Source organism: Pipra filicauda, unplaced genomic scaffold, assembly GCF_003945595.2.
Source record: "Pipra filicauda isolate LSUMZ 115617 unplaced genomic scaffold, ASM394559v2 scaffold385_size793830_pilon, whole genome shotgun sequence".
In the NCBI taxonomy this organism is placed as follows: Eukaryota; Metazoa; Chordata; class Aves; order Passeriformes; family Pipridae; genus Pipra; species Pipra filicauda.
This window is the reverse complement of record NW_024104515.1, coordinates 665,743-688,447: the sequence shown is the minus strand read 5'-3', so window position 1 is coordinate 688,447 and position 22,705 is coordinate 665,743. Positions and strand designations below refer to the sequence as shown.

Here is a 22,705-nt window from a genome sequence, read left to right as displayed (position 1 = left end):
CTGTGTGCCTGCATCCCTGTGCCACTACCCCTGTGCCAGCATCCCTGCTGTCCTGTGGACTCGGTGGGACCACACTGTCCCCTCCAGAGCCCTGAGCATCCCAAAAGCAGCCACTGGGATGGTGCCACGGGCGCATGCCCTGGGGCGCCGGCCGTGCCGGGAAGCAGGCGGTGCAGCCTTGGAAGGTCATCAAGATTTTTCCAAAGATGAAAGTGTGCTCAAGTGTCAAACAAACTTTCTGAATTATCTTTCTGGACACTTCCTCCCTTCTGCTTTGGAAAGCGGATGAGGAACATTTCATTCCCTCTGCACTGGCGTGGAGCAGGGCTGCGTGAGGAGCCGGGAGCTGCCAGCAGCACCCGCGGCTCAGCCTCGCTTCTCCCCAGCATCACCCCTGAGTCACCACGGTGCTGCCCCGGCACCATCACCTGGGGTACCCCTCCACAATCCCCAAAATTCCTCCCGGCACAACAGAGGGGTGCCAGGCACCCAATTAGCTAGGGGACACCACCTCATCCCTTCCCACCACCATCTGGATTTGTCATAAATAGCCAAATTAAGGGAAATGAGAGGATTTCTCTCTTCCCTCAGGGACACCTGGCACCCACCAGCGGGGACGTGGGGATGGCTATTCTGCTCTGCTGCCCTTGGAAAATCCCCCATGATCCCACACAGCCAGAGATGGGCTGAGCAATGGCCACGTGTTGCCCTAGGGATCCAGCACTAAAGAGAGCTGTCTAATTAGTGCATTATCCTGTGAGGGGTCACCCTGGCAGGGCTCCTGCTGACATCCATTTGCCTGTGCCAGCAGCCAGAGAACGTGACTAGGGATGAGGCGCTTCCCTGGCCCTTGACCAGCATTTGACTTCCAGGTCTGGACAAGGAAATTCCCTCTTGGCTCCCAGAAAAATGGCACCCACATCACCTCCGGGTTAGAGCCATCCACACCATTGCAGCTGCCTGCAGCTGGGATTTGGAGACACTCATATATCTCCAATGCCCTGTTTTTCTACACTGGGATGGCAGTGCCATGCCCATGCCCACGGAGCCCTCCCCAGCCCATGCAGACCATGGATGGTGACGCCATCCTGCACGTTTGGTTGTTTATGGAAACTTTGGCTGAGCCAGAGGCTGCAAACCTGCGTTTTATGTGTAATTTTTCAATTTATTTAATAATTAGAAAAAAAACCTAAAGTGATTCCAACCATTATTACTCCTGGTTTTCTCCATTATTACTCCTAGTTTCCTATAACAAGGCCAAAGGGGTCTGAAATGGCTCCTTTGTTGTCTGATCATTAACCTTCAGGAATGAAACACAGCGGTGCCCGATGGGAACGGGGGAGAGAGATTCTCAGAGAGGGGGAGCAAGAAGGAGAAATTCAGGGAGTAGGAGAAGAGTAACCCCAATGCGCTGTCTCTGGGCACCCCAGGACACTGTGGGTGACCCTCCCCAGTGCACTGAGTTTGCTCGTGCTCAGTGGTGCCCAACACATTTGTCCCTCCCAGGTAAGGCAGACCTGGAGCATCCCGGGTGGGAAGGAGCCCTGCAGCCAGCTGGCACACAGGATGGGCAGGTGGGTGAGCATCTGCCCCAGAGGCATCCCTGTGCCCTCTCCAAGGGGAGGAGAGGGGCACCGTGTGCTGGTTTGCATTTGGAGATGCCAAGGGTGGGTGCACCGTCATCAGCGCTGTCATCGGGGCTGTCACTGGTGAGCAGTGGCCCTGAAGCCCTGGTCAGGAGGTCACCAGGCTGCTCCAGGGCACAGCTCCTGGCACAGGGCTGGCACATGAGGGCACGATGACACCCTTTGTGATGGCACCCATCACAGAGGGTGAGGGGCTTCCAGGACAGGGACCTGCTTCTATGGGTCACCTTGGGTAGCTGGCAAGTGGTGTGTCACAGATGAGCCCCTTTCCCCTCCTGTCCTGCATCCCCCTTGGGGGTGGTGCCTCCAGGGTGGATTTTGGGGTGTGGACAGCTTCGTGGGAGCCAGGAACAGCTCAGTGCAGCTCGTCTTGGCTTGGCACAGCTTGGCACAGCTCGGCTCAGCTCAGCTCCGCTCCCGCAGCTCGGAGGGAGGTGAGTTATGAGGCGCTCGGAAAATCAGAGTCAGCTGCAATCCTGGGGACAGCCGGGGCAGACCCACAGCCGCCGCCGGAGCTGCCGGAGACCCACCACGGCTCCCACTGACCGGCCTGCCGGGGGGCTCAGCCCTGCCCGGGGGGCTCAGCCCTGCCCGGGGGCTGCCACCGGCATCCCCAGCCCTGCCGGGGCCGGGAGAGGGGGGCTGAGCCTGGGGGGGCTGAGCCTGGGGGGGCTGAGCCGGGGGGGGGCTGGCTCAGGCAGCGTCACCCGCCTGGCTCCACCCCCCCAAAAATCGCAGGGGGCTTCGCTGTGACCCCGGCGCTGGGATGGCAGCGGGACAGTCGGACCGCGGCGGGACGGCGGGACAGTTCCCAGCCGAGGTGGTGGCTGGAGCGCTCCGGGGGGATCCAGCCAGGGCGTTTGCCAGTCGCTTTGTTGCTGCTGAGGGATTTTTTTTTTTTAGGATTATTATTATTTTGAAGGGGAGGGTGAGGAGGGGGGGCTGACACTGGCTATAAAGGCAGAGCTCTCCGGAGCAGACTGCACTTTCCCCGCCACCATGAGAGCTCCCCGGGCCTGACAGCCCCAGCCTGCCCCAGTGTCACCGGCTCATGCTGCCCTGAATCGTGGCTGCGCGCCCGGAGCCAGGGGTGGGATGGTGTGAGCCTGGAGCCGCTCCTCGCCCTCCCACCGCCCCTCACCGGCTCTGGCAGGAGCCGAGCCCGCCAGCCGCTTGGATGATTTGATTCCTTCCCTGCCCGAAATCACTCCTGCCCAGATGCAGTGGATAATATTCATGTTGCTGTTATTCATCAGCTCCATGGAAATGCTCACGCAGAACCGATGGAAGAAACAAGGTATGGTGTGTGTGGTGGGCTTGTCCTGCTCTGGTACTGCAGGGTGGCTTGGGGACACCAGGCTGCCTGCCTGGAGTGAGCAGGAGCTGTGAACTAGGGATGGAGGGTGCCAGGAACCAACATCCCCCAACCCATCCCTCGGGCCCCGTTGGGGACCATCTGCGTTCCCCTCTGGGTGTGTGGCACAGGGCTGGCTTGGCAGTGCAGGGAAATGCAGAGCCATCAGGGCTGGCAGGGGACAGGGGATGCTGCCTGGCACTGGGACCAGCTCTGCAAACCCCAGCAGAGCCCGACACAGTGGAGATAGCACAAAACGGGCTGATTTTCCAGTATTTCCCTTCTCTGCATTACACACCAAGTGTGTGGGGAGTAAAACCTCCTGGAAGGATGCTCAGAGCCACGTCAGGCACTGACTGTCCCCTGCCCATCCTTTCCCTGGGCAGAGGCACCAGCCAAGCTGCTGCTCAGTGCCCGGGCAAAGGCAGGGTGTGCTGGGGCTGTGCCGAGGCACGTGCACCCTCCGTTGGGCACTGGCTCATGTCCCTTCACCGGGCAGTGCCAGGCAGTGCCAGCCGGCTGTGGAGAGCAGGGCCAGGGCTGGTGCTCAGCTCTGTGCCATGAATGTCTCCGTTTTGGGGCCAGTGTGTGCCAGGGTAGGGATAGGACCTGGCAGGACCAGGGCTTGGGGTTGGAGCCTGGGCAACTTTCCTTGAACTTGTTCCATATTAAAGGCATGTGGTAGCAGTAGGTGTGTGTTAAGATGTGGGTGGCCAGGCTGGCAGCCGAAACACCCCTGGATGGGAAACAGCCTGGCACCAAGAGGGGCTCTGAGTGCCATGGGGTCACTGCTTCAGCTGCTGGTGCTTCATGCTAAGTGGCCCAATTCTCTGAGATGCTCAAGGGCCTCAGGTCCTGGCAGCACTGGGTGGTCTGACCATGGCTTCACACCCTAAATGCGTTATATCCCCCGGGATAAACAGCAGAGAAGGGTCAGCACAGTCTCTTGGGGTTGGGAGCCATGAGGGATGCTGCAGCACCCCAGAGCCACCCCACTGCTACTGGGAGCTCTGGCCTGGGTAGCCCAGCGTCCCAGAGACTCCATCCAGTGCCTACAGACATCAGGGTGGCAGGGCTGGGCTCAGGGTGGGCAGATAAGGAGATGTCCCACAGATGTCTAGCAGAGCTCAGATACCCACTGTGCCCCCTGCCCAGTGCCCATCCCAGCTCAGCCCTGCAATCTTCCATCGCCGCTAGGCAGAAGGAGAAGAAACCCCCCACTTGTCTCTAATCCCCAGTCCCGTGGTTTTGGCGTGAGCCACATTCTGTTGAGTGGCACAGCTCCGCAGTGGCTCATGATGTTGCTCCTGGTGGCAAAGGCGTGTGCCATGCTGGCAGCCCTGCAGGGTGGAGGAGCTTCTCCCAGCTCCACACCACGGAGCTATTTCCAAAGCCAGTGAGAGGAAGGAGGCCCTGGAGCCCTCCCAGGGCTCCCCATCTTCCCTACGCAGACTGGGGTGGAAGGAGAGTAGCAAAAGAAAAACATCAAAAAGAATTAGGGAAGGGAAAGAGGCTCGTAAATCCCAGGGTCTCCAGGGAAGCCGCTCCAGCTGCAGCCAGGAACACAAATGTTGTCAGCGTTTGGTAAATATGTAACGGAGACCATAACAACTTAATGGATCCAAGGTGCTTCGTTAGGGCTCCCAACAGAGGCAGCTCTAATGAAGGCTCCTGGCAGCGCTGCCGCCACAGCCCCTGTGCCCCGGCAAGGGGATAGGGATGAGGCAGCTTGGCAACAACTATATGGCACTGTGGCACCAGGGACTGGCTTGTGCCAGGGTCCAGCACACGGGACTGCAGGTCGATGTATGCCAGCATCCTCTGCCAGCATCTCCCCAGCTTCTCCAACTGCTGCTTCCACCATCCCCTCTGTCCCAGCCCCGTGGCGATGGGGCCCTTCTGCTGCAGCTCCTGGGGTCAGAGGGGACCTGTGCCAGGCATCACTCCCAGGGCTGAGCCTGTGTCTGTGCCAGGCAGCACCCAGCAGGTGGATGTGGCTTGGGGCAACCTGGTCTAGTGGAAGGTGTCCCTGCCCATGGTAGGGGGTCGGAACGAGATGAGCTTTAAAGTCCCTTCCAACCCAAAGCATTCTGTGATTCTATAGAGCCCAGGGTTCTAGCATGCAGCACCAGGGCTGCTGGCACTGTCACCACTGCTCAGTGTGGACCAAGGGAGCCTGTGGTCTCGGAAGCAAGCAAACGCTTCCCAATATCCTGGGCACAGTGAAGGCATTGGACATCTGTGAGCAGGAGCTTGGTGGCCCCTTATGGTGATGCCCAGATGGCCCCCAGAGCTCCCAAAGTGCCCCTAAGCTCAGAGTTTAGCTCCCCAGTTCCCAAAGTGCCCCAGTGCCAGGAGCATCCCTCTGGGCTGCTTTTCTGTAGGTGCAGGGAAACAGCTTGGGGAGCAGGAGGGTTAGTGGTGTCTCCATGGACTAGTGGGTGTTGGCACCCTGTCCTTGTCCCAGGGAGGAGAGACCACCTCAGGGTCAGCCGCCCTCCCCCTCCTGCAGGTCAGGATCCCGGGGAAGGCAGCCAGGGAGGCGGCAGAGGCTCTTGAGCAACCAGACAGATCCTTATCTCGGCTCCTCTTGAGTGCTTCCAAAATGCCCTTTGTCCCCTGACACTTAACAGGCATCAACTGATTAATCCAGGTCAGAGCATATTTCTACCCACTGACCCACTGGTTGTTTCACTTCCCACGGGATGGGCACAGCTGGCTGGGGATGGGCCTCAGGCTGGCACCCATGGGCAGTGCTGGGCACGGGGCAAACCCTCAGTCTTGGGGTGATGGAGGCCGTCAGTGATGCCCAATGGAGCGATGGCATCTGTGTGCCCCCACGCTGCCAGTGCAGGCAGAGGTGGGGATTTAGGTAGCAGAGGGAGGCAAGGAGGCGTCTGCAGGGGGACAGGACAGTGCTGTCACCCTGTGCGTCGCAGAGGGGCTTCCACGGGGCTGGGACCCTCCCTGGCACCTTGACACTTGTGCTGCAGCCAGGCCACAGCCCCTCTCCTCCATTTGTCCCTCCAGCGAGTGCCGGCCTGCTGGAAAACTGCACAGGCTGCATCCTGTGCTCTGAGGACAACGGCTGCATCACCTGCCACCACCGGCTCTTCCTGCTCATCTGGAGGGACGGCATCCGCCAGTACGGGATGTGTGTCCACACTTGCCCGCCCGGCTACTTCGGTGTGCGGGGTCTGGAGGTCAACAGATGCACAAGTACGTCCCGCGCCAGCCAGCGCCCCCCTGCTCCTACTGGTGCCCCCCTGCTCCTACTGGTGCCCCCCTGCTCCCCTCACCGCCCTGCAGGTCCCGGTGCTGTGGGAAAGGCGATGGCTTCATTTCCTGCAGCATCCCTGGCGGCAGGGAAGCACAGATCCAGGGGGCAGCCAGGGGGCTGGGGGGCTTCCTCCCCTTTCCCCTTGCCCAGAGCTGCAGCCTGCACCCCGCAGGTTTTGGGTCCCCGGTGGGGTGCTGGGGCTACCACGTGTGCTGGGCTCTCCCACTGACGGGCCGTCCCTCCTGGCAGAGTGCAGGTCGCCCAGCTGCGAGAGCTGCTTCAGCAGAGACTTCTGCATGAAGTGCAAGGACAAGTTTTACTTGTACAAGGGCCAGTGTTTTCGGCAGTGCCCCCCCAGCACTGCGGCACAGCCCGGCACCCGAGAGTGCCAAGGTAAGCAGCACCCTCACCCCTTGCCCACCATCCCTGGGGTGCCTGGTGCTGCGGGGTCACCGTCCTCGTTCTGCCCCCAAATCCCTGCAGAGACATGCGAGCCGGGGCCGTGGAGCGAGTGGAGCGCCTGCACCCACGAGAACCGGACCTGCGGCTGCAAGTGGGGTGTGGAGACGCGGGTGCGGGAGGTGCCGGAGGCTGCCCGGGAGGAGGGGGCTGCCTGCCCCCCGCTGCAGGAGAGCAGGAGGTGCCGCATGAAGAAGCACTGCCCGGGAGGTGAGCACCGTGTCGGGACTGGGGGCAGCTTCGTGAACCTTCAAAGGGATCCCCGAGAGGAGCTGCGGGAGTGGGACGGTGGCAGCAGGGGTCTGGCAGTGCTGGAGAGCCACGCTGTCATCTCCCAGGCATTTTGAGGCTGGTTCTGGGGAAAGCCGCCCGTCTCAGGCACATGTGCTGAGCAGCCCTAGAGCTGGCTGCTCCCACCTGGCAGCCCCTGAGACTGCCTGGGACTGGCCGGTGTCTCCTTCCACACTGGGCTGGGCTGGGCTGGGCACTGGCAGGAACCGCCACGGTGGAATGAGGCTGCCGAGCTCCGGCTCCCATCCTGCCACAATGTGAAGGGAACAGCATGGACTGGGCTTTCTGCACTGCAGCTGAGAGTTAGGAGGGTTGAGGGCCACAGGGGAGGTTCCTGCAAAAACCTCCAAGCCCCACAAGTACACAGAGCACTCGTGGAGCAGGAGGGTGTGACCCAGGGGATTTCTGATGGCTCAAGTTTTGGGAGACACCCCAGGGCAGAGTCCCTCTTTGTGGCTTATCCATCCAGATGTTCCCTTGTGCTCCTGCGCCTCCCCCCACCTCGTCTCCAGGCTGGGGGCTCCCCAGCTCAGGCATCCCCCCACCTCTTGCAGCACCCAGACCTGCTGCAGGGCCTGGCCAGGCTGTGCGTGCACGGGTGCAGGGCTGGCGATGGGAACCGGGACATGGCTGATGTCATTTTTGGATGCAGATGGCTGGACTGAAGCTATCCTAATAAATCTCCACTTAATAACTGGCAGAAAGGGGGATGCATGAGATACCGATCTGTAGGGCCTGGCAGCAGATCTGAGCCACTGAGGGTTGCGGTTCGGAGCTGCGGGATCGCTCTGTGCCGTGGGAAGCCCCAGCCGGCACCGCCAGCGTGGCGGGGATGAGGGAGGACAGGACTGCGAGGGTGGAGAGAAAAAAGGATGGAGAAGGGGGGCAATAGCAGGGGATGTGCGTGCTGGGCTGGGGCCATGGAGCCAGGAGAGCAGCTTCATCCCAGTGCCATCAATCATAAGTAATATTTTCCTGCTGACAGCACAGAGGAACTGATTCCCTTCCCCGCCCAGGCCCCGACTCACGTCTTTGGGGTGCCAGGTGGCATCGATTTTGAGGATGTTCCCCTCCCTGCTGGGCTGTGCCAGCTCTGGACCCACAGAGCTGGTGACAGTTTGATGCGAGAAGTTTGGCATGGGAGGACAGGCAGCTCCGGAGCACCATGTCCTGTGGCACCGTGCCTGTGCCTGTGCCCAGCCCTGCCTGGCACACAGCGGGTCCCACTGGTGGGGACTGTGGCACCAGCGTTTTGGGAGCACCCCATCGTGTGAGGTGACTTGGAAGGCAGTGGCACCCCAGAAAAGTGCTTGGCCTCCTGCCTCTGCTCAGGCCTCTGCTCCTGCAAACTGGGAGCCCTGAGGCTATGGTGATGGTCTCAGGGAATGGCAGGACTCTATTCTTGAGGCCACTATCTTGGATCAGCTTCAGAGACAGGTCTGGCCCCTGTCAGAGGGGAATCTGTGTCAGAGGGAATCCCATCAGTGCCCCCCAAGCAGCCCCATAGGAGAGGGCAGCCCCTCCGCGTGTGTCCGGCTCCGGGGCAGGCTGTTGGGTGTCCCCGCCATGGCAGAGCATGTTCCTGCCCTCGCTCCCAGGCTCCTGCCCCCCCGGCCAAGTGCTGCATTATGGGATCCAGATGCTGGAGGACGGGGAGTTCACTTGATGCAGCCGAGACACCCCCAGCCCGGGTGAGCCAGGGCAGGCGGCCGGACCTGACCGTGTGACGAGAGATTTGTGCCACCACTTCTGAGCCATCCGGGTGGCTGGAAGGGAGAAGCTGCTGCGCTTGGCCGAGACACAAACCCCTCACACCACTGTAAATCTGCCTTGGGTGTCTGTCCCGCTCTCTCCAGACGCTTGGCGTGCGTGCCATGCCCTCTCCTTTGTGGGTGGCAACTGTCTGGGAGATCAGAGCTGAAAAACAGCTGGGCAGGACAAGAGCTGAAGCCCTGGAAAGGGCTCTGGGACAACAGTACTGTCACACACAGCACTGGGGATGATCGTGGTCCCTGTGCCCCTCGTGCGAGGGCTGCATGGGGAGAGCACCACTGGACCCTCCCTATGTCACTCAGATTGGAGTGGACGCAGAGGGGGAAGGAGAGACAAAGCTCCCCAGCTTTTGGGGCAACCATTCTGCTCCTCAGCATGAACCCCCCCCTTCCCTTTGGAGCCCAGGGTTTATCGTGAATCCCTGTTTCTTTGGCATCTCAGCACCAACACCTTGGCCAGCTGGAGGGTGTGGGGGCAGCTCCTTGGGGTGAGCAGAGATTTGGGTCCCAACAGCCTGACCCTGGAAGGCTGACAGTGAGTTGGCCTTAATGGGATGCATCCAGGTTCCACCGGCATGTCGGTTGTTCCACCAGGATAGGGGGCACCCACACATGGAGAGCATTCCCAGGGAGAGCTTTAGCACCTATGCATGGGTGAACCCCAAGGCCACTCCGCTTCCCACCATGCCCAAATCGTCACACAGGGTCCATGCCTGGGTCCCATGGGGCAGCACCTTCCCACCTTCCTCTCCAGAGAGAAGGGAGGCACATTCCCACACCACAGCAGAGCTGGGCATGTCTGTGCCATGGCTTTGGGGTGTTGGTGCAGCCACTGTCCCTCTCCAACATCCCCAGTCCTTGCTCAGAGAGAAGTTGGGGTGTCTCTGGGCAGCACCTGCTTTGGTTGAGCTGCCCCAGCCCACTTCTGGGGGTTTTGGGGTATCAGGATTTAGAGTCCAGCCATGGGAGCTGTGGGGACAACACACCAGTGTCGTTCTGCCCATGCCACCAGTGCATCCAGACCCCCCCATAGACCCTTGCTGCTATTTCATGACCCTGAGAGGGCTCTGGGGTCCCGAAAATCAGAAACTGGGTCCAGCACGAACCTCTGAGGGAGGATATGGGATCAGCATCCCATGGATGGGGCTCAGGCTGTATCACATTGTCCAGCCAATGAATGAGCCCTCCTTTTCTCCTCCTTTTTCTGTTCCAGACAAAACCGAACCCAGAAATAAAAGCAAAAAGCGACAGAAGAAGCCAAAGACAGAACGGCACGTGGGTACCTAGCAGGCACCAGCACAGGAGCTGGAGCACCATGGTGGGAGCTCCCTACCAGCTCCTGCCATGGTGCCCTGGCCACATCACCCCCATTTTTCCATCCATCAAAAAAAAAAAAAATTGCACAATTTTCTCTGCCCCCCCTTCCCCCTTCCCCCTTTTTCTTTTGAGAAAATTTATGGCCTGTAAAACACTTCCTTTTCAGAGAATCTAATTTGTAGTGTCCAAAGCAAAGCCCTGGGGCTTGGGGAGGGGGTGGCTCCTTTATTCCTCTTTTTTTCCTTCTCCCCTAGCCTGCTCCTTCCTTTCCTCCAGATGGGTGGGATGGGGTTGGACCAAGGGTTGGACCCTGCTAATGAAGATGATGCCTGCCTGGACACTGTCCCCCAGGGCTGGGAGATGCCCTGTCCCCACAGGGTCCCTATTTTACAGGAGTGCTGAGGGCACAGCACACCACTGAGCTGCTCCAGGTGCTGGATAGGGTCCCCCATCCTCAGCTACTGGCACAGGGAGCCACGGGACTCCCAGGGTTGAGACTCCAAGGTCGGGACCCCACTGGGGACCGTGTCACTGCTCACAGCAGCCCAACCTGGTGCTCAGCATCCCCACTAGCACAACCACGGGGCAAATCCTGCTGTCCTGGGGCTCGGAGGGCGGCTGGACCCCCAGACTGGGAACCCTTCTGGGAACCATGCCAGCCCAGCGCTCATCATCTCCACGGGCCAAATCCTGCCATCCTCTGGCTGACAGAGAGGCTGGAGCAGCTTCCCTCCCCGGCTGGATGTGGGCACAGGAATGTGGGGTGACTGTGGCCATCTTTGGTCCAGGACAGGGACACACACACTGTAAGTGCCAGCCCAGTCAGGGGATGCCGCTGCCTCCTGTGCAGCGCTGCAGCCCCTCCCAGCCATCCCCGGGGGCACGACAGGGAGGTGCTGAGCCCCGCCGTGCCGTTCTGACCCTCCAAGCCGGCAGCCAGACTGTGCGCGTCCGGAGGACTGTATCGGTTTATTTACCACGTGTGTGCTCAAATCGCTGCCCCAGCGGCAGGCAGCTCTGCGTTTGGGGGTTTGCCGGGGTCCGAGCCCCCCATCCCTGCCCTGAGCGTGGGCGAGGGGTGGCCGCGGTGTGTCAGGGCTGCGGGGGCTGCACAGACCCTTCAGGACGGGAGCGCTGGGTGTCAGCAGCGAGCCAGTCCCGGAGCCGGCGCGAAGCTGCCGGAGCAGCTCCTCGGATCTCTTCGCGGCAAATAAATGGATTAACCCCCCGGCATCCTTCCTGCCTCCGTTTTCCTTATTCCCACGAGTTGCTGCCGGAGGGGGACCGGGATGCTGGCTGTGGCCACGGTGGTACCCCCCCCATGCCAGGCATGGCTCCCCATGGAGGGGCACCCTGTCCTGGCCCCCAGCACTCTGCTCCAGCCCCTCAGCACAGCAGGAGTCTGGGGAAAGATTTTATTTTAGGTTTTTATTTAAAGCACCATCAGCAACCCTTCGTGTCCGAGCCAGCGCTGGAGCAAGCAGCAAGTGGGACACTGGGACTATCATTCCACAGGGACTGGGAAGCACCAAGGGGCTTTTCTGGCTGATGGACAGAATTCCCCTCTCCTGTGATGCTCGGATATCCTCTTGGCAGCCTGTCCCCAACACTTGGATTGCCCCCTCCTGGGGAACACATTCTAGATCTATCCCACCACGTGGGCTGGCAGACGTGGTGACCCCCAATTCTGGTGGGAGCCCATCAGCACCCGGTGAACCCCCAGACTGCGAGGTGGGCACCCCAAACCCCACGCACTGTCTGGTTGTGTCCTGCCAAGCTCTGCCTGGGATACAGCCCCCCATCCTGGTCCCCACGGGCTGATCCCGTGGTTGGAGCAGTCAAATCCAGGCCTGGCTCCTGCTGGCATTATAAATAGCCGGGACATGGGGGGGAGCTGTGCTCCCCGGGATAAGGGGGGCGGGGGGTGGCAGGTCCCAGCGGGTGCTGATTGGGGGTTTCACCGGGTGCAGGGCCGGAGGGTGGGAGGGCTCGGTGCTGCCACGGCGCTGCCCACCCCGGGAGGTGCAATGAGCTGTGCAGCGAACAGCTGGGGGAGGAACGGGGGCTGCGTGTGCGAGAGTGTGTGTGTGTGTGTGTGTGTGTGTGTGTGTGTGTGTGTGTGTGTTTGTGGGCGAGAGACATTTATAGATCACGTGTGAAACTTGATCTCCCCAGAGTGGACTCAGAGAAGAGAAAAAAGATAGAAGTATTGTTTTTAAACAGATTTTTGCCTTTGTTTTTCTTTTTTTTCCCTCCCCTCTCCCCCTGCGAGGGCTGGTGATAAAAGGCCGCGGCGGCCAGCGCCGGCTCAGAGGGAGGAAATGCCGAAATCTCCTCGGCTCGACGCGGCGGCGGCGAGCGCCCACTGACCCACCCCGGCACAGAGCAAACTGCCGGTGCCTTCCCTGCCGTGGCACCCCGGCACCGTGGGGACCTCTGTGCCATGTGGGCGCTCCGCCTTGGCCTCGTGGCCTTGGCCTGTGCCACGACAGCTCTGTGTGCCACCAGAGCCCAGCGCCGGGCGCTGGACGGGGGCGGGCGCCGGCGCTACCACCGAGTGCAGCACGGGCACTGCAGCTACACCTTCGTGCTGCCCGAGGCTGACCCACTGCCCTGCCCGGCCTCCCCCGGTCCTGCCCCTGGCCCGGCCAACGTGTTGCTGCAGCGGGACTCGCCGGCAGGCACCGCACATGCCGGGCATGGGGCTGCCCAGCGCCTGCAGCACCTCGAGAGGATCCTGGAGAACAGCACCCAGTGGCTGCTGAAGGTAGGAGGTGGGGGGTGGGAGGTGGGGGCACGGGCAGCAGGGTGGTGTGGGCAGGGGTCTGTGTCCAGCACCCACACGTGCAGCATCCCCGTGCCATTTCTTCTCCAGCTCCCTGCCTGCTGGAGCTGCACAGCTGGAGATATTTGGGACTATGTGCACCTGAGCGGCCAGGTCAGCTTTTCCCTGCAGATGTGCAGCTGCTGTCAGGCACTGTCTGCGTGGAGGGGATGGGAGCTGCAGATCACTCACCCAGATCTCATCCCACTGAGGCTGTATTCCCTGTCCATTCCTGCCACAGGGCTCCTTGGGGTCCTAGCTAGGTTAGCCATGCCAGGCACCTCTTGGAGCTCAGCATTCCTCATTCTGGGTCAGGATATTAGGAAGGGGGTTGGCTGGTGGCAGAGTGAGTGACCTAAGGGCAGAGGCCACCAAAATCTCTCCAGATTCATCATTTTCCCTCCTGTGGGTTTTGCCAAAGCTCCCAGCACTTGGTGAGACTTTGTGCAGTACCTGTAGCTCCTGGGCAGCCCTGTGACCCATGGGAGAGTGCAGGGTGGGGGCAGTGGGATGCCACACCAGAGGGGCTGTGTACCCACAGGGTTTCCCTCCCCTACCCCACACCCCAATGCCTGAGACAGGAAGCAGCATTTCCTTTCTGAAGCCCCCATCAGCCGAGCACAGCTGCCTGCGTCAGACCCAGGAATAGCTCATCCCAGGGGACACCTCTTGGGGGGCCCCTAAGCCCTGCGCCCCACGCCTGAGTGCCTGGGTGCCTGAGCTGATAAGAGGGAAAGTGGCTTGTCCCCAGCTGTCACCGACTCAGCAGAGCCACATCCAGTGTCCTGTGGTGTCCCACTGGGGCACAAGAGGTGTCCCACTGATGAGCCTCTGCAGCCTCATTTCCTGGGTGATGCCCCAGCTGAGGTGTGTGCTGAGCCCCCGCAGCATTTGGAGATGGGGCCAACACACTGAGTTGGGGTCCTGGGGGTGACCTGTACCAGCCACACTGTTCTGGTAGCCACCCCGGGTGTGGGGGACAGGGTGGGCAGCAGAGACGTGTAGGGTTGTTCCTTGTCCCATCCTAGAGGACAAATTCCTCAAAAGCTGGGAAAACGCTGAACCATGGCTCTGCTGGAAACCAGCCCAGGGGGTTGCAGACGGATCAGCAGGGCCAGCGACAACCCAGTGGCACTGAATCTCCACCACTGTGGGACCTGCTGGGTCTGCTGGGCACACGCAGCCCTGGGATCCCTGTGCCCTGGGGTATCTGCCTTGCTGTCCCTGTGCCATGGTGTCTTTGTGTCCTGTGTGTCCAGCCCTGTTCTGAGCTTCTCCCGCCATGAGGGCAGCCTTTGGACACGGCCGAACAAGACAGAGAGCCAGGAGTCCCACCACAGCTGCTGCCCCAGTGTGGGGCAGCACATCTGGGCAGCTGTGGCAGCAGTGCCCCCTCACCCCAGCCCCAGTGGGGTGCTGGGTCCCATCTCATTCTATCCATCCATGCCATCATGAACATCCCACCCCATTCCATCCCATCACAAGCATCCATCCCATCCCACCCTATCCCACCCCATCCCACCCCATCTTGCAGCACAGCTCTCTCCTTTTAGAGGCAGCTTACAGCTATGTTTTTTTCTGTTGTTCCCTGGCTTCCCAAATTTCAGTGGAGCTGCCCAATGAGGCTTGTTTTGGTCGAACTCCAGCCCTGAACAAACAAACCAGGGCTCAAAGGAGGCATCGGGTTCAGGGACAGATCGTAAACAACATCGCATCCCTGTCTGCTCTGCCCTGGCATGGGGAGCCCTGCAGGGTGATGAGGAATTTGAAGGTCCCCTGAGACCCAACAGGGCTTCCCAGCAGCCCCAGCACCAGCCTCCTCCAGGAACCCCATCCATGGCACTGGGGGGCTGGTCCAACCTCCCCCTGTGCAGGCCCCCGTGGCCGTAGGACACATGGACGTGACAAGGACCCAGCACACAGGGACACGTTGGCTGCTCCTGTTTCAGGAGGAATTAATTTTAGTTCAAACACAAACATTTGATGGTGCCACTGGGCCTGGGTGGGCTCAGGGTGGGATGGGGTCCCCAGTGGGGCAGTGGCAGTTTGGCAGCTCTGGGGCAGCAGGGGCCGGTGCTGCTCACGCTGGGATGGGTGCAGGGGTGTGAGCAGCAGGTGGGGTCTATCTCTCTACTTCTGGCTCAGGGATCCCCCAGCCAGTGCTTTCGGGATGCTTAGAAATGCCAGGGCAGGGACAGGTGAGGGACAGGGACAGGAACTAGTGAGGGATGTGGCTGCAAGAAGACAGCACAGGATCATGCAGCCATGGCCAACAGGATCTTGGCATAGGGGCAGAGGGTGACTGGGGTTCCTTCTGCTCCAGGGCAGCTCTTTGGGGTGATCCACAACATGACAGTTCGTCCCCCTACTGTTTTGCTTTTATGGTGGAGGAATGAGTCTGGTGGGACCTTCTGAGCCCAGGGGAGCCCCATGAGGTGAGGGGAGGACAATCCCAGATTCCCTGTCCACAGCACACAGCCTGTCCCACTCGTGTCCCCTGTGACACCCATGGCAGGGGACACTGTGTCCCACTCCAGCTCCAAGGGAGCTGGATCCAGGGATGGGGGCCAGGATCCAGGGCTCCCTCTCTGGGGCTCTCAGCCCTCACTGTGCCAGCCTGACCTTTTCCACGGGTATGTTCTGCCCTCAGCTTGCAGATATGTTTATTTAAAAAAAAAAAAAAAGTCAAAAAGCAAGACTGAGAGGGAGAAAAGGCCTCCCTGAGCCCTGTGAAGCAACAAGATTAACGACGTGGTTAAAGGGAAACTCTCCAGAAATCCCTCAGCTCGGGGAAATGTTTTCCAGACGCGGCTCTCCGACCTTTCCCTGCTTCCTCCCTGAGAGCACATTTCTGCGAAGCAAAATCCCCAGGGAAGCGGGTGCAGGCAATGCTGGCTGGGACACCCAGCCCTGAGACCCTCCTGCCCCAAGACCCTCCCGCCCCTCCACGACTGCTCGTGGTGGGGTGATGGTTTTGCCACTGCCTGGTGCTGGGGAGAAGGGAATGGGGCCCTGCCGCTGGCAGCGGGATTTTGTCACGCCAAACAAGTGCAGAGCCCTGTGCCACCAAGCCGAGCATCCCGGCACCGCTGCATTCCCACCATGGTGCAGAGCATCCCGGCACCACTGCCTGCTTGCCACTCCGCCCAGGAAGCAGCATCCCAACCTTGCCGATTCTGGTCCACAACCCCACGAGATGAAGCGGGATGTGGGGCTCTCCCTGCATCACTGGGGAGCTCGGGCAGGGAAGCAGGATCTGGGCAGTGCAGAGACAGTGGGATCTGTGAGGTGCAGAAAGCTGGGCAGCCCCGTCCCCCCTGCTCTCGGGGGCTGCTTTCCCAGCGTGGGCGGCAGCGCGGCCCCTTCCGCTCCCTGCGGCCCCCGCCGAGGGACTGTGCCCCCATCGAGGCCATCGCCCTGGGGAGGGGCTGAATGGGAACCTCATGGCAGAGTGTCCAGAAATAGCAAAGCCTTTGGGAAAGGCGGCTCCCCCGCGGGCTGGGAAAGCGGAAGCGTCATCTCAGCTGCGTCCGAGCTGTGTCGGCAGCCAGCTCCTTCCCAGCCCTGAGTGCTTCCCCGTGGTGGGGCAGCACCAAATGCCAGACAGCCACTTTTCCTGGCCCATGGTGGCCTCCCACCCTCCACTTCCCCAGCCCTGGGAAACCAGTGGCTGGGGGCTGGCAGTTGATGCCAATGCCAGTGCCGATGCCAAAACCAGCCACTTCCTGCCCGGCTGCTTGGCACGGGCCACCCCACCTGGGCATCAGCCCCAGCTTGCCAGCACACCTGGGCACACACAGGCCTATGCCAGGTCCCAGCTGGCACCGCAGCCCAGGAATCTTGGCAGCCAAGGCCTGAGGGGGCTCCCCTGCAGCAGCTCAGCTCGCTCTGCCCTCTGATAAGTTTCAAAGGGCCCCCGGGGTGGGTCCTGCCGGGCTGAAGCACACAGGGCTGTGCCTCGGGGCTGTGCCCAGCAGTGCCAGGCTCGGCCAGGGCGCCAAGACAGGACCTGGTGAGGTGCCCAAATGACCCAGTGCATCGCCACTCCTCTCCACAGCTGGAGAGCTACATCCAGGGCAGCATGAGGCCGGAGGTGGCGGAGCTGCGGCAGAAGCAGAACCAGACGGCCACCGTGCTGGAGATCGGCAGCTCCCTCCTCAACCGCAGCGCCGAGCAGAGCCGCAAGCTCACTGACGTGGAGGCCCAGGTGTGTCCCCACGTCCCCACCACCCTGAGACTGTGGTGGGTGGCACTGTTTGTCTGCTGATAAAAGTGGGGCGATTCCCCGAGGTGACACAGGGTTGAGTGTACCAGTGCCAGAGGTGCCAGGGCTGTGTGCCAGGGGCTTGCCAGCCTGGTGACATCGGGGGTGTGGTGGGGCCCTGGCTGCTGATGCCAACACTTCCCTCTGCTCCTGAGGCAGGTGCTGAATCAGACTTGGCGCATCGAGATGCAACTCCAGGAGAATTCCCTGTCCACCACCAAGCTGGAGAAGCAGCTGCTGCTGCAGACCAACGAGATCCACAAGCTGCAGAACAGGAACAAGTAGGGGTTGGGTTGGCTCAGGGATCCCCACAGCCTTTGAACCCCACAGGGAGGCTGGTGTCTCCCACCTCACACTGCACTTTCAGGGGACTTGAACCCCTCCAGGCACTGGCTGGGGTCCCTGAGGGGGGGACAGCCCCAGAATGGCCCCTTGGGCCTTGGGTTCCCCTGACTGGGCCCATCCCAGAGGTGGGGGTGAGATTCAGTGTGTGTAGCAGGGGATAGGGACAGCAATGGGTCCCCACAGGCATGCCAGGACACTGCAGCTGGGGCTGGGTCCACTCTGCCATCCCCATCACCGCTGCATCCCCCTCCCAGCATCCTGGAAGTGCGGGTGCTGGAGATGGAGACGAAGCAGCAGGCGGAGCTGGCAGGGGCCCACTTGGAGAAGGAGAAGCTGCAGCGGCTGCTGAGCCGGCAGAGTGGCACCATCGAGGAGCTGGAAAAGACGCTGCTGGCTGCCAGTGCCAACACCAGCCTGCTCCAGCGCCAGCAGCTCCAGCTCCTCCAGTCCGTGCAGAGCCTGGTGCGCCTCGTCTCCCAGGGCAGAGGTGAGCAGGGTGTGGGGCAGGGTGTGGGCAGGGTGCGGGTGGTGGGAGAACATCTTCCCCTCTCAGGAGGGTGCCGGGACACCCCTGTGCTCAGCTCAGCTTGAGTGATTTCACCCCAAGAGTCACAGGATTACAGAATGGTTTGGGTTGGAAAGGACCTTAAAGCTCGTCTTGTTCCAACCCACCCTGCCATGGGCAGGGACACCTTCCACTAGAAAATGGGCTGCTCATTGCATCCAAGAAGCAGCTTGGAGCCCCCAGGGGCAGTGTCCATGGAAAAACCCCAGGGTTAGGCTGGCAGTGGCCCTGGTGGCACAACTGCCTTGCCCAGCCCTTGGGAGATGACGCAGAAGGAAGAAAAATAGTCTGTGGGCACAAAAGAATCCAAAGGAAGAGGAAAGAGGAGCAAAACCAGGCAGGGCTGTGGGGCTGGCAAGGTTTCTGTCATCTCACTGTCCCTTCTGCCACAGCCATGTCACCTGGGCAGGAGCAGCAATTCCAGGACTGTGCCGAGGTGCGCCGGGCAGGCATCCGCACCAGCGGCGTGTACACCTTGCACATCGCCAACCTCAGTGAGCCCAAAAAGGTGAGCACAGCCTGGAGAGGACACCTCTACAGCACCCCGGGGTGCTGCACACCCCAGTGCCACCCAGACCAGAGTGGGTATCCCTGTTGTATGGCACATCCCAGGGCAGTTGTCTGTCTGGCCCCAGGGGCTGTTCAGGCCTGAAGGCAGCACCCACCCAATAAAGGCAGGGCTGGCACAACCTTCCAGACGGAGGGAAAAAATTGATTTTAAAGGCAACCTGACCTGTGAACACCATGCCCCAGCCCCTGACCACAGCCATGGAGGGAGGAGAGACCCCCCCCCAGCCAGGCACTGGGCACAGCACATGCCTGACAGCCCCTCAGCAAGCCCTGGTGCCCATGGAGTGCCCACACCAAACTGCCCAGCCCACTGGGGGATGCACCTGACTGCCCACTCCAAGCCAACCCCAGCCCGTCCCCCCTCTCCCCTCTACAGGCATACTGTGACATGGAGACAGACCAAGGGGGCTGGACTGTCATCCAGCTTCGTGCCAACGGCAGCCTCAGCTTCCAAAGGAGCTGGAGGGAGTACAAGCAGGTCTGTGCCCACCTGGGGAGAGGGGCACCCTGGGGGCACCCTGGGCAACCTGCACTCACCCTGCTGTTCCCCAGGGCTTCGGGGATGCAGCAGGGGAGTACTGGCTGGGTAATGAGGCCGTGCACCTGCTGACGAGCCGGGTGCCCTACACCCTGCGAGTGGAGCTGCAGGACTGGGAGGGCGGACAGGTGTATGCCCAGTACGGGAAATTCCAGCTGGGAAGTGAGCGGCAGCTTTACAGGTAGGAGAGAACACTGTGGAGGTGGCCACCCCGCGCTCTTTCTTCTCTTCCTGGACTCCTGAGAAGTAGATTTTTAATGTATAGAATTGCATCAAGGCAGCGGGATTTGCTATCCCAGAGTTCCTATCCCGGGCAACAGCTTGCACTGAAGGTCACTGCTTGGGCAAGTGGGGTCACACAGCCATGGTCCCCACACACTCCTGGGGGGCATCCCCAGGCTGCCTGTGTCTAGGGCTAATGATGTCCAGCTTGCCATGAATGTGTGCTCCTGGCCATGGAGGGTGGCCGGCAGATGGGGGCTTCCCTGCTGGGCTGGAAGTGGGACCAGGCCCTGGAGATCTCCTGCACCATCCATCCCATGCATGCACCAAGCTGACCCCCAGCAAAGAGGACTGGAGGAGATTGGAGGGGAGTCCTCTCTGCCCCAGCATAGCACAGCCTTCACCCTCGGGGACCCCACCAAGCTGGATCTGCAGGATCTCTGCCTGCATCCCTCCGTGCTGTGCTCAGCTCGTGGCATCCACGGCCTCCCCGAGCAGAGCTGGGGGGCTCTGTGACCCCCCCCCAGCAGCCGGCAGTGACGGTGACTGTGCTCCTGCTGGGCGCAGGCTGTCACTGCAGGACTACAGTGGCACGGCCGGGCAGCAGAGTGGCCTGGCCCTGCAGGGCACCCAGTTCAGCACCCGCGATGCCGACAACGACAACTGCCTCTGCAAGTGTGCCCAGATGCTCTCGGGAGGTGAGTGGAGCGGGGGGACCCCCACGCAGCACCTCGGGGTGCCCGATCACGATGCCACCCTCCCTCCCTGCTCCCTCCCTGCAGGATGGTGGTTCGACGCCTGTGGCCTCTCCAACCTGAACGGCATCTACTACCCAGCCCGGAACAACATCCGCAAGCTCAACGGCATCCGCTGGCACCACTTCCAGGGGCCCAGCTACTCCCTGAAGGGCACTCGCATGATGATCCGACCCACCAGCTTCTAATGTGCCGGCAGTTGGGGCGGCACTGAGACGGTGCCAGCAGAGAGGGAAAAGCCCAGGACAAGGGATGGTTGAGGGAGACCGAGACCCCCCTGGCCACTGCAGGGAACCTTTTCCACCAGTAATTTTTTTTCACTCTTGTTTATCCAATTTTCCAGATGCCTGCAGTGTCACCATGGCCATGCTGGAGGGACTAGGGGCAGGGGTGAGGGGTGCTGGTGCTGCAGGAGCTGGCCTGGGGGCCCTGCCATGAGACAAAGCCAGCCCGGCTGAAGTGGGCTCCAGCACATGGAAACCCCCTGATCCCACCTCAGCTTCTCTCCACAGATTTCTGCTGGGACTCAGGGGTTTGCCCTGGGGACAGGGGTCCAAGAGCCCCCCACCCCCAGTGATGAGAGCCTCTGGGACCACTGTGCACTCAGAAGGGCTCCAAGGCATGGTGGGGGCTTTGCCTTTTCACTGATTTTGGGCATTGTAAAGCCCTCACCATCCTGCTTTCCTGTAGGATTAGAGGAGCTGGGTAGGACAGAGATCTTCACAAGTACCAGGGCTGGTGGCATCCCACCATCCCCTCCTGCCCAGGCACAGCCATGCAGGGGGACACAGGCTGTCCCCTTCCGAACGTAGCTCAAGCCACTGTCTTCCTGCATGGCAGGACAGGCACTGCTCCTCACAGGATGGGGCCGGTCACCAGAGAGGACAAGAAGAGCAGGGGGTGCCTGTGGGGACCCTCAGGGGGCCCAGTCCTGGGATGGCTGACGGCCCAGTGCTGGAAGACACTCACTGGGAGCAGACACTGCACTGGCAGGGGGCTGGCAGAGCCCCAGGATAGCCAGGATGGGTCTGGAGGTCACAGGTGGGGAGGGGGCCGCGGTTTAAGATGGGGCTGGGGGTGGGAAGTGGTGGGTGCTGGCACTGGCACTGGCACCGGCTGTGCACGCAGCAGCGGGGGGGCTCCTGCTGCCTCCCCTCATCTCTGTCCCGAGGCACCCGCTAATTAACACTGATTAAAGCACGTGACGTCGTTGGCGCTTCCAGAAGATGCTCATCAGTGGGGAATAATTAAAAAATGGAAAACACAGGGGGCGGTGCTGCCGGTTTTCCTTCTGTCCTGGCTGGCTGCCTGCACCTCCTGCCTGCGCATGGGGCACCCATGGGAGATCTTGGCTTGCGGGAGGTGACAGTGATGGGCATTTCCCCTCCTCCCTGGAAATAACCGGCAGGCTCAGCTGCACTCCCCATGAAACCGGAGCCACCGGGAGGCAGCTGCCAGGGAAAGCGATAGGGAGCACAGGGCTGTCCTGCTGTCCCCAGCAGGGACACACGACAGGGGGGCATTCCAGGGGGGCACATGCTGCTGGACATGTCTGTGCCGGGGTTTCATGCTGGCAGTCCCGTGGGTGCCAGGTCAGATGGAGACTCCTGCCTTAGGAACACGGCTGCTGTCCGTGCATCTGCATGCACACAGAAATCATGCACACAAACACATGTGCACGTGGACATGCACATACCCTTGGACATGCGTCACAGGATCATGCCTGCACACATGAGCACACAGGGCTTTGGGCAGCCACATCAGGTCCCGGCCACGCAGGACATGGGGCAGCGGAGCCACACCGAGGACAGGCGGTGCCTGGGGGACATGTGGCTTCTTGGCCCATTCCCCCCCTTCTCCTTAGCCATAGCAGCAAATTTAGACCAAGCCCTGGGACACACCAGGCTGAGGAATCCAGCAGCACAGCCGGTCCCAGCCACCAGTGGGGATCCGGTTCCCTCAGAGATTTCCCCAAGGGCAAAGGCTGTCCCCGAGTGGGTACCTGGGGTCCCTGTCCCCCTCTGATTTCCGGGGTGTTTTCCCCAGGGAGACACCTGGTGTCCCATGTGCCATCATTAAGGATCTCCTGGGTATGTGTGTCTTCCCCAGAGCACTTCATCAGGCTGACTCACAGCCAGATGCCATCCGGTCACCGTGTCCTGTCACCGTGTCCTGCCACAACATCCTGCCCTCCACATCCCCAACACTCAGACCTGCCAATACCTCAGCAGGAGCTGGATGGATCCTGCTCCCCAGGCAGCAGATCTGGGTGGACATGCGCAATGCAGGAGTTGGGCTGGGGTGCTTCTTCATGGGGGCTCTTTTGGGGCCTCCAAGTGCTGGGCGGAGGCCCCAGTCAAGGGGGCCCCTGGTGCTGCCCCGGCCATGCGAGGCTGCCCTGGGAGAACACACAGGTGTTTTTCATCTTCAAAGCACTCCCTGCACCAACTTTCATCCCAGCCCGACTGGGAGGTCTCCACTATCACCACCCCCATCTCCCAGT

General features: G+C 61.2%; 2 protein-coding genes across 4 annotated transcripts; both read left to right on the top strand.

Moving 5' to 3' along the window:
- Positions 1-2,008: 2,008 nt before the first annotated feature.
- Positions 2,009-11,350, top strand: RSPO4 (R-spondin 4). Of its 2 annotated transcripts, XM_039384927.1 has the most exons (6): positions 2,009-2,080; positions 2,903-2,943; positions 6,031-6,219; positions 6,530-6,673; positions 6,764-6,949; positions 10,016-11,350. In XM_039384927.1, the coding sequence occupies exons 2-6, from the start codon at positions 2,907-2,909 to the stop codon at positions 10,087-10,089; spliced, it is 630 nt and encodes a 209-aa protein (XP_039240861.1). In that variant the 5' UTR covers positions 2,009-2,080; positions 2,903-2,906; the 3' UTR covers positions 10,090-11,350. The 2 variants fall into 2 exon arrangements, with proteins under 2 accessions (XP_039240861.1, XP_027577612.1); XM_027721811.2 differs by lacking the exon at positions 2,009-2,080 and having other exon boundaries at positions 2,317-2,943.
- A 1,030-nt stretch (positions 11,351-12,380) lies between these two features.
- On the top strand, positions 12,381-21,248 carry ANGPT4 (angiopoietin 4). Of its 2 annotated transcripts, XM_027721798.2 has the most exons (9): positions 12,382-12,886; positions 17,001-17,150; positions 17,367-17,488; positions 17,807-18,039; positions 18,510-18,625; positions 19,064-19,165; positions 19,240-19,406; positions 20,015-20,145; positions 20,230-21,248. In XM_027721798.2, exons 1-9 carry the CDS (start codon positions 12,563-12,565, stop codon positions 20,388-20,390), a joined length of 1,506 nt encoding a protein of 501 aa, XP_027577599.1. In that variant the 5' UTR covers positions 12,382-12,562; the 3' UTR covers positions 20,391-21,248. The 2 variants fall into 2 exon arrangements, with proteins under 2 accessions (XP_039240859.1, XP_027577599.1); XM_039384925.1 differs by lacking the exon at positions 17,001-17,150 and having other exon boundaries at positions 12,381-12,886.
- Positions 21,249-22,705: the final 1,457 nt, after the last annotated feature.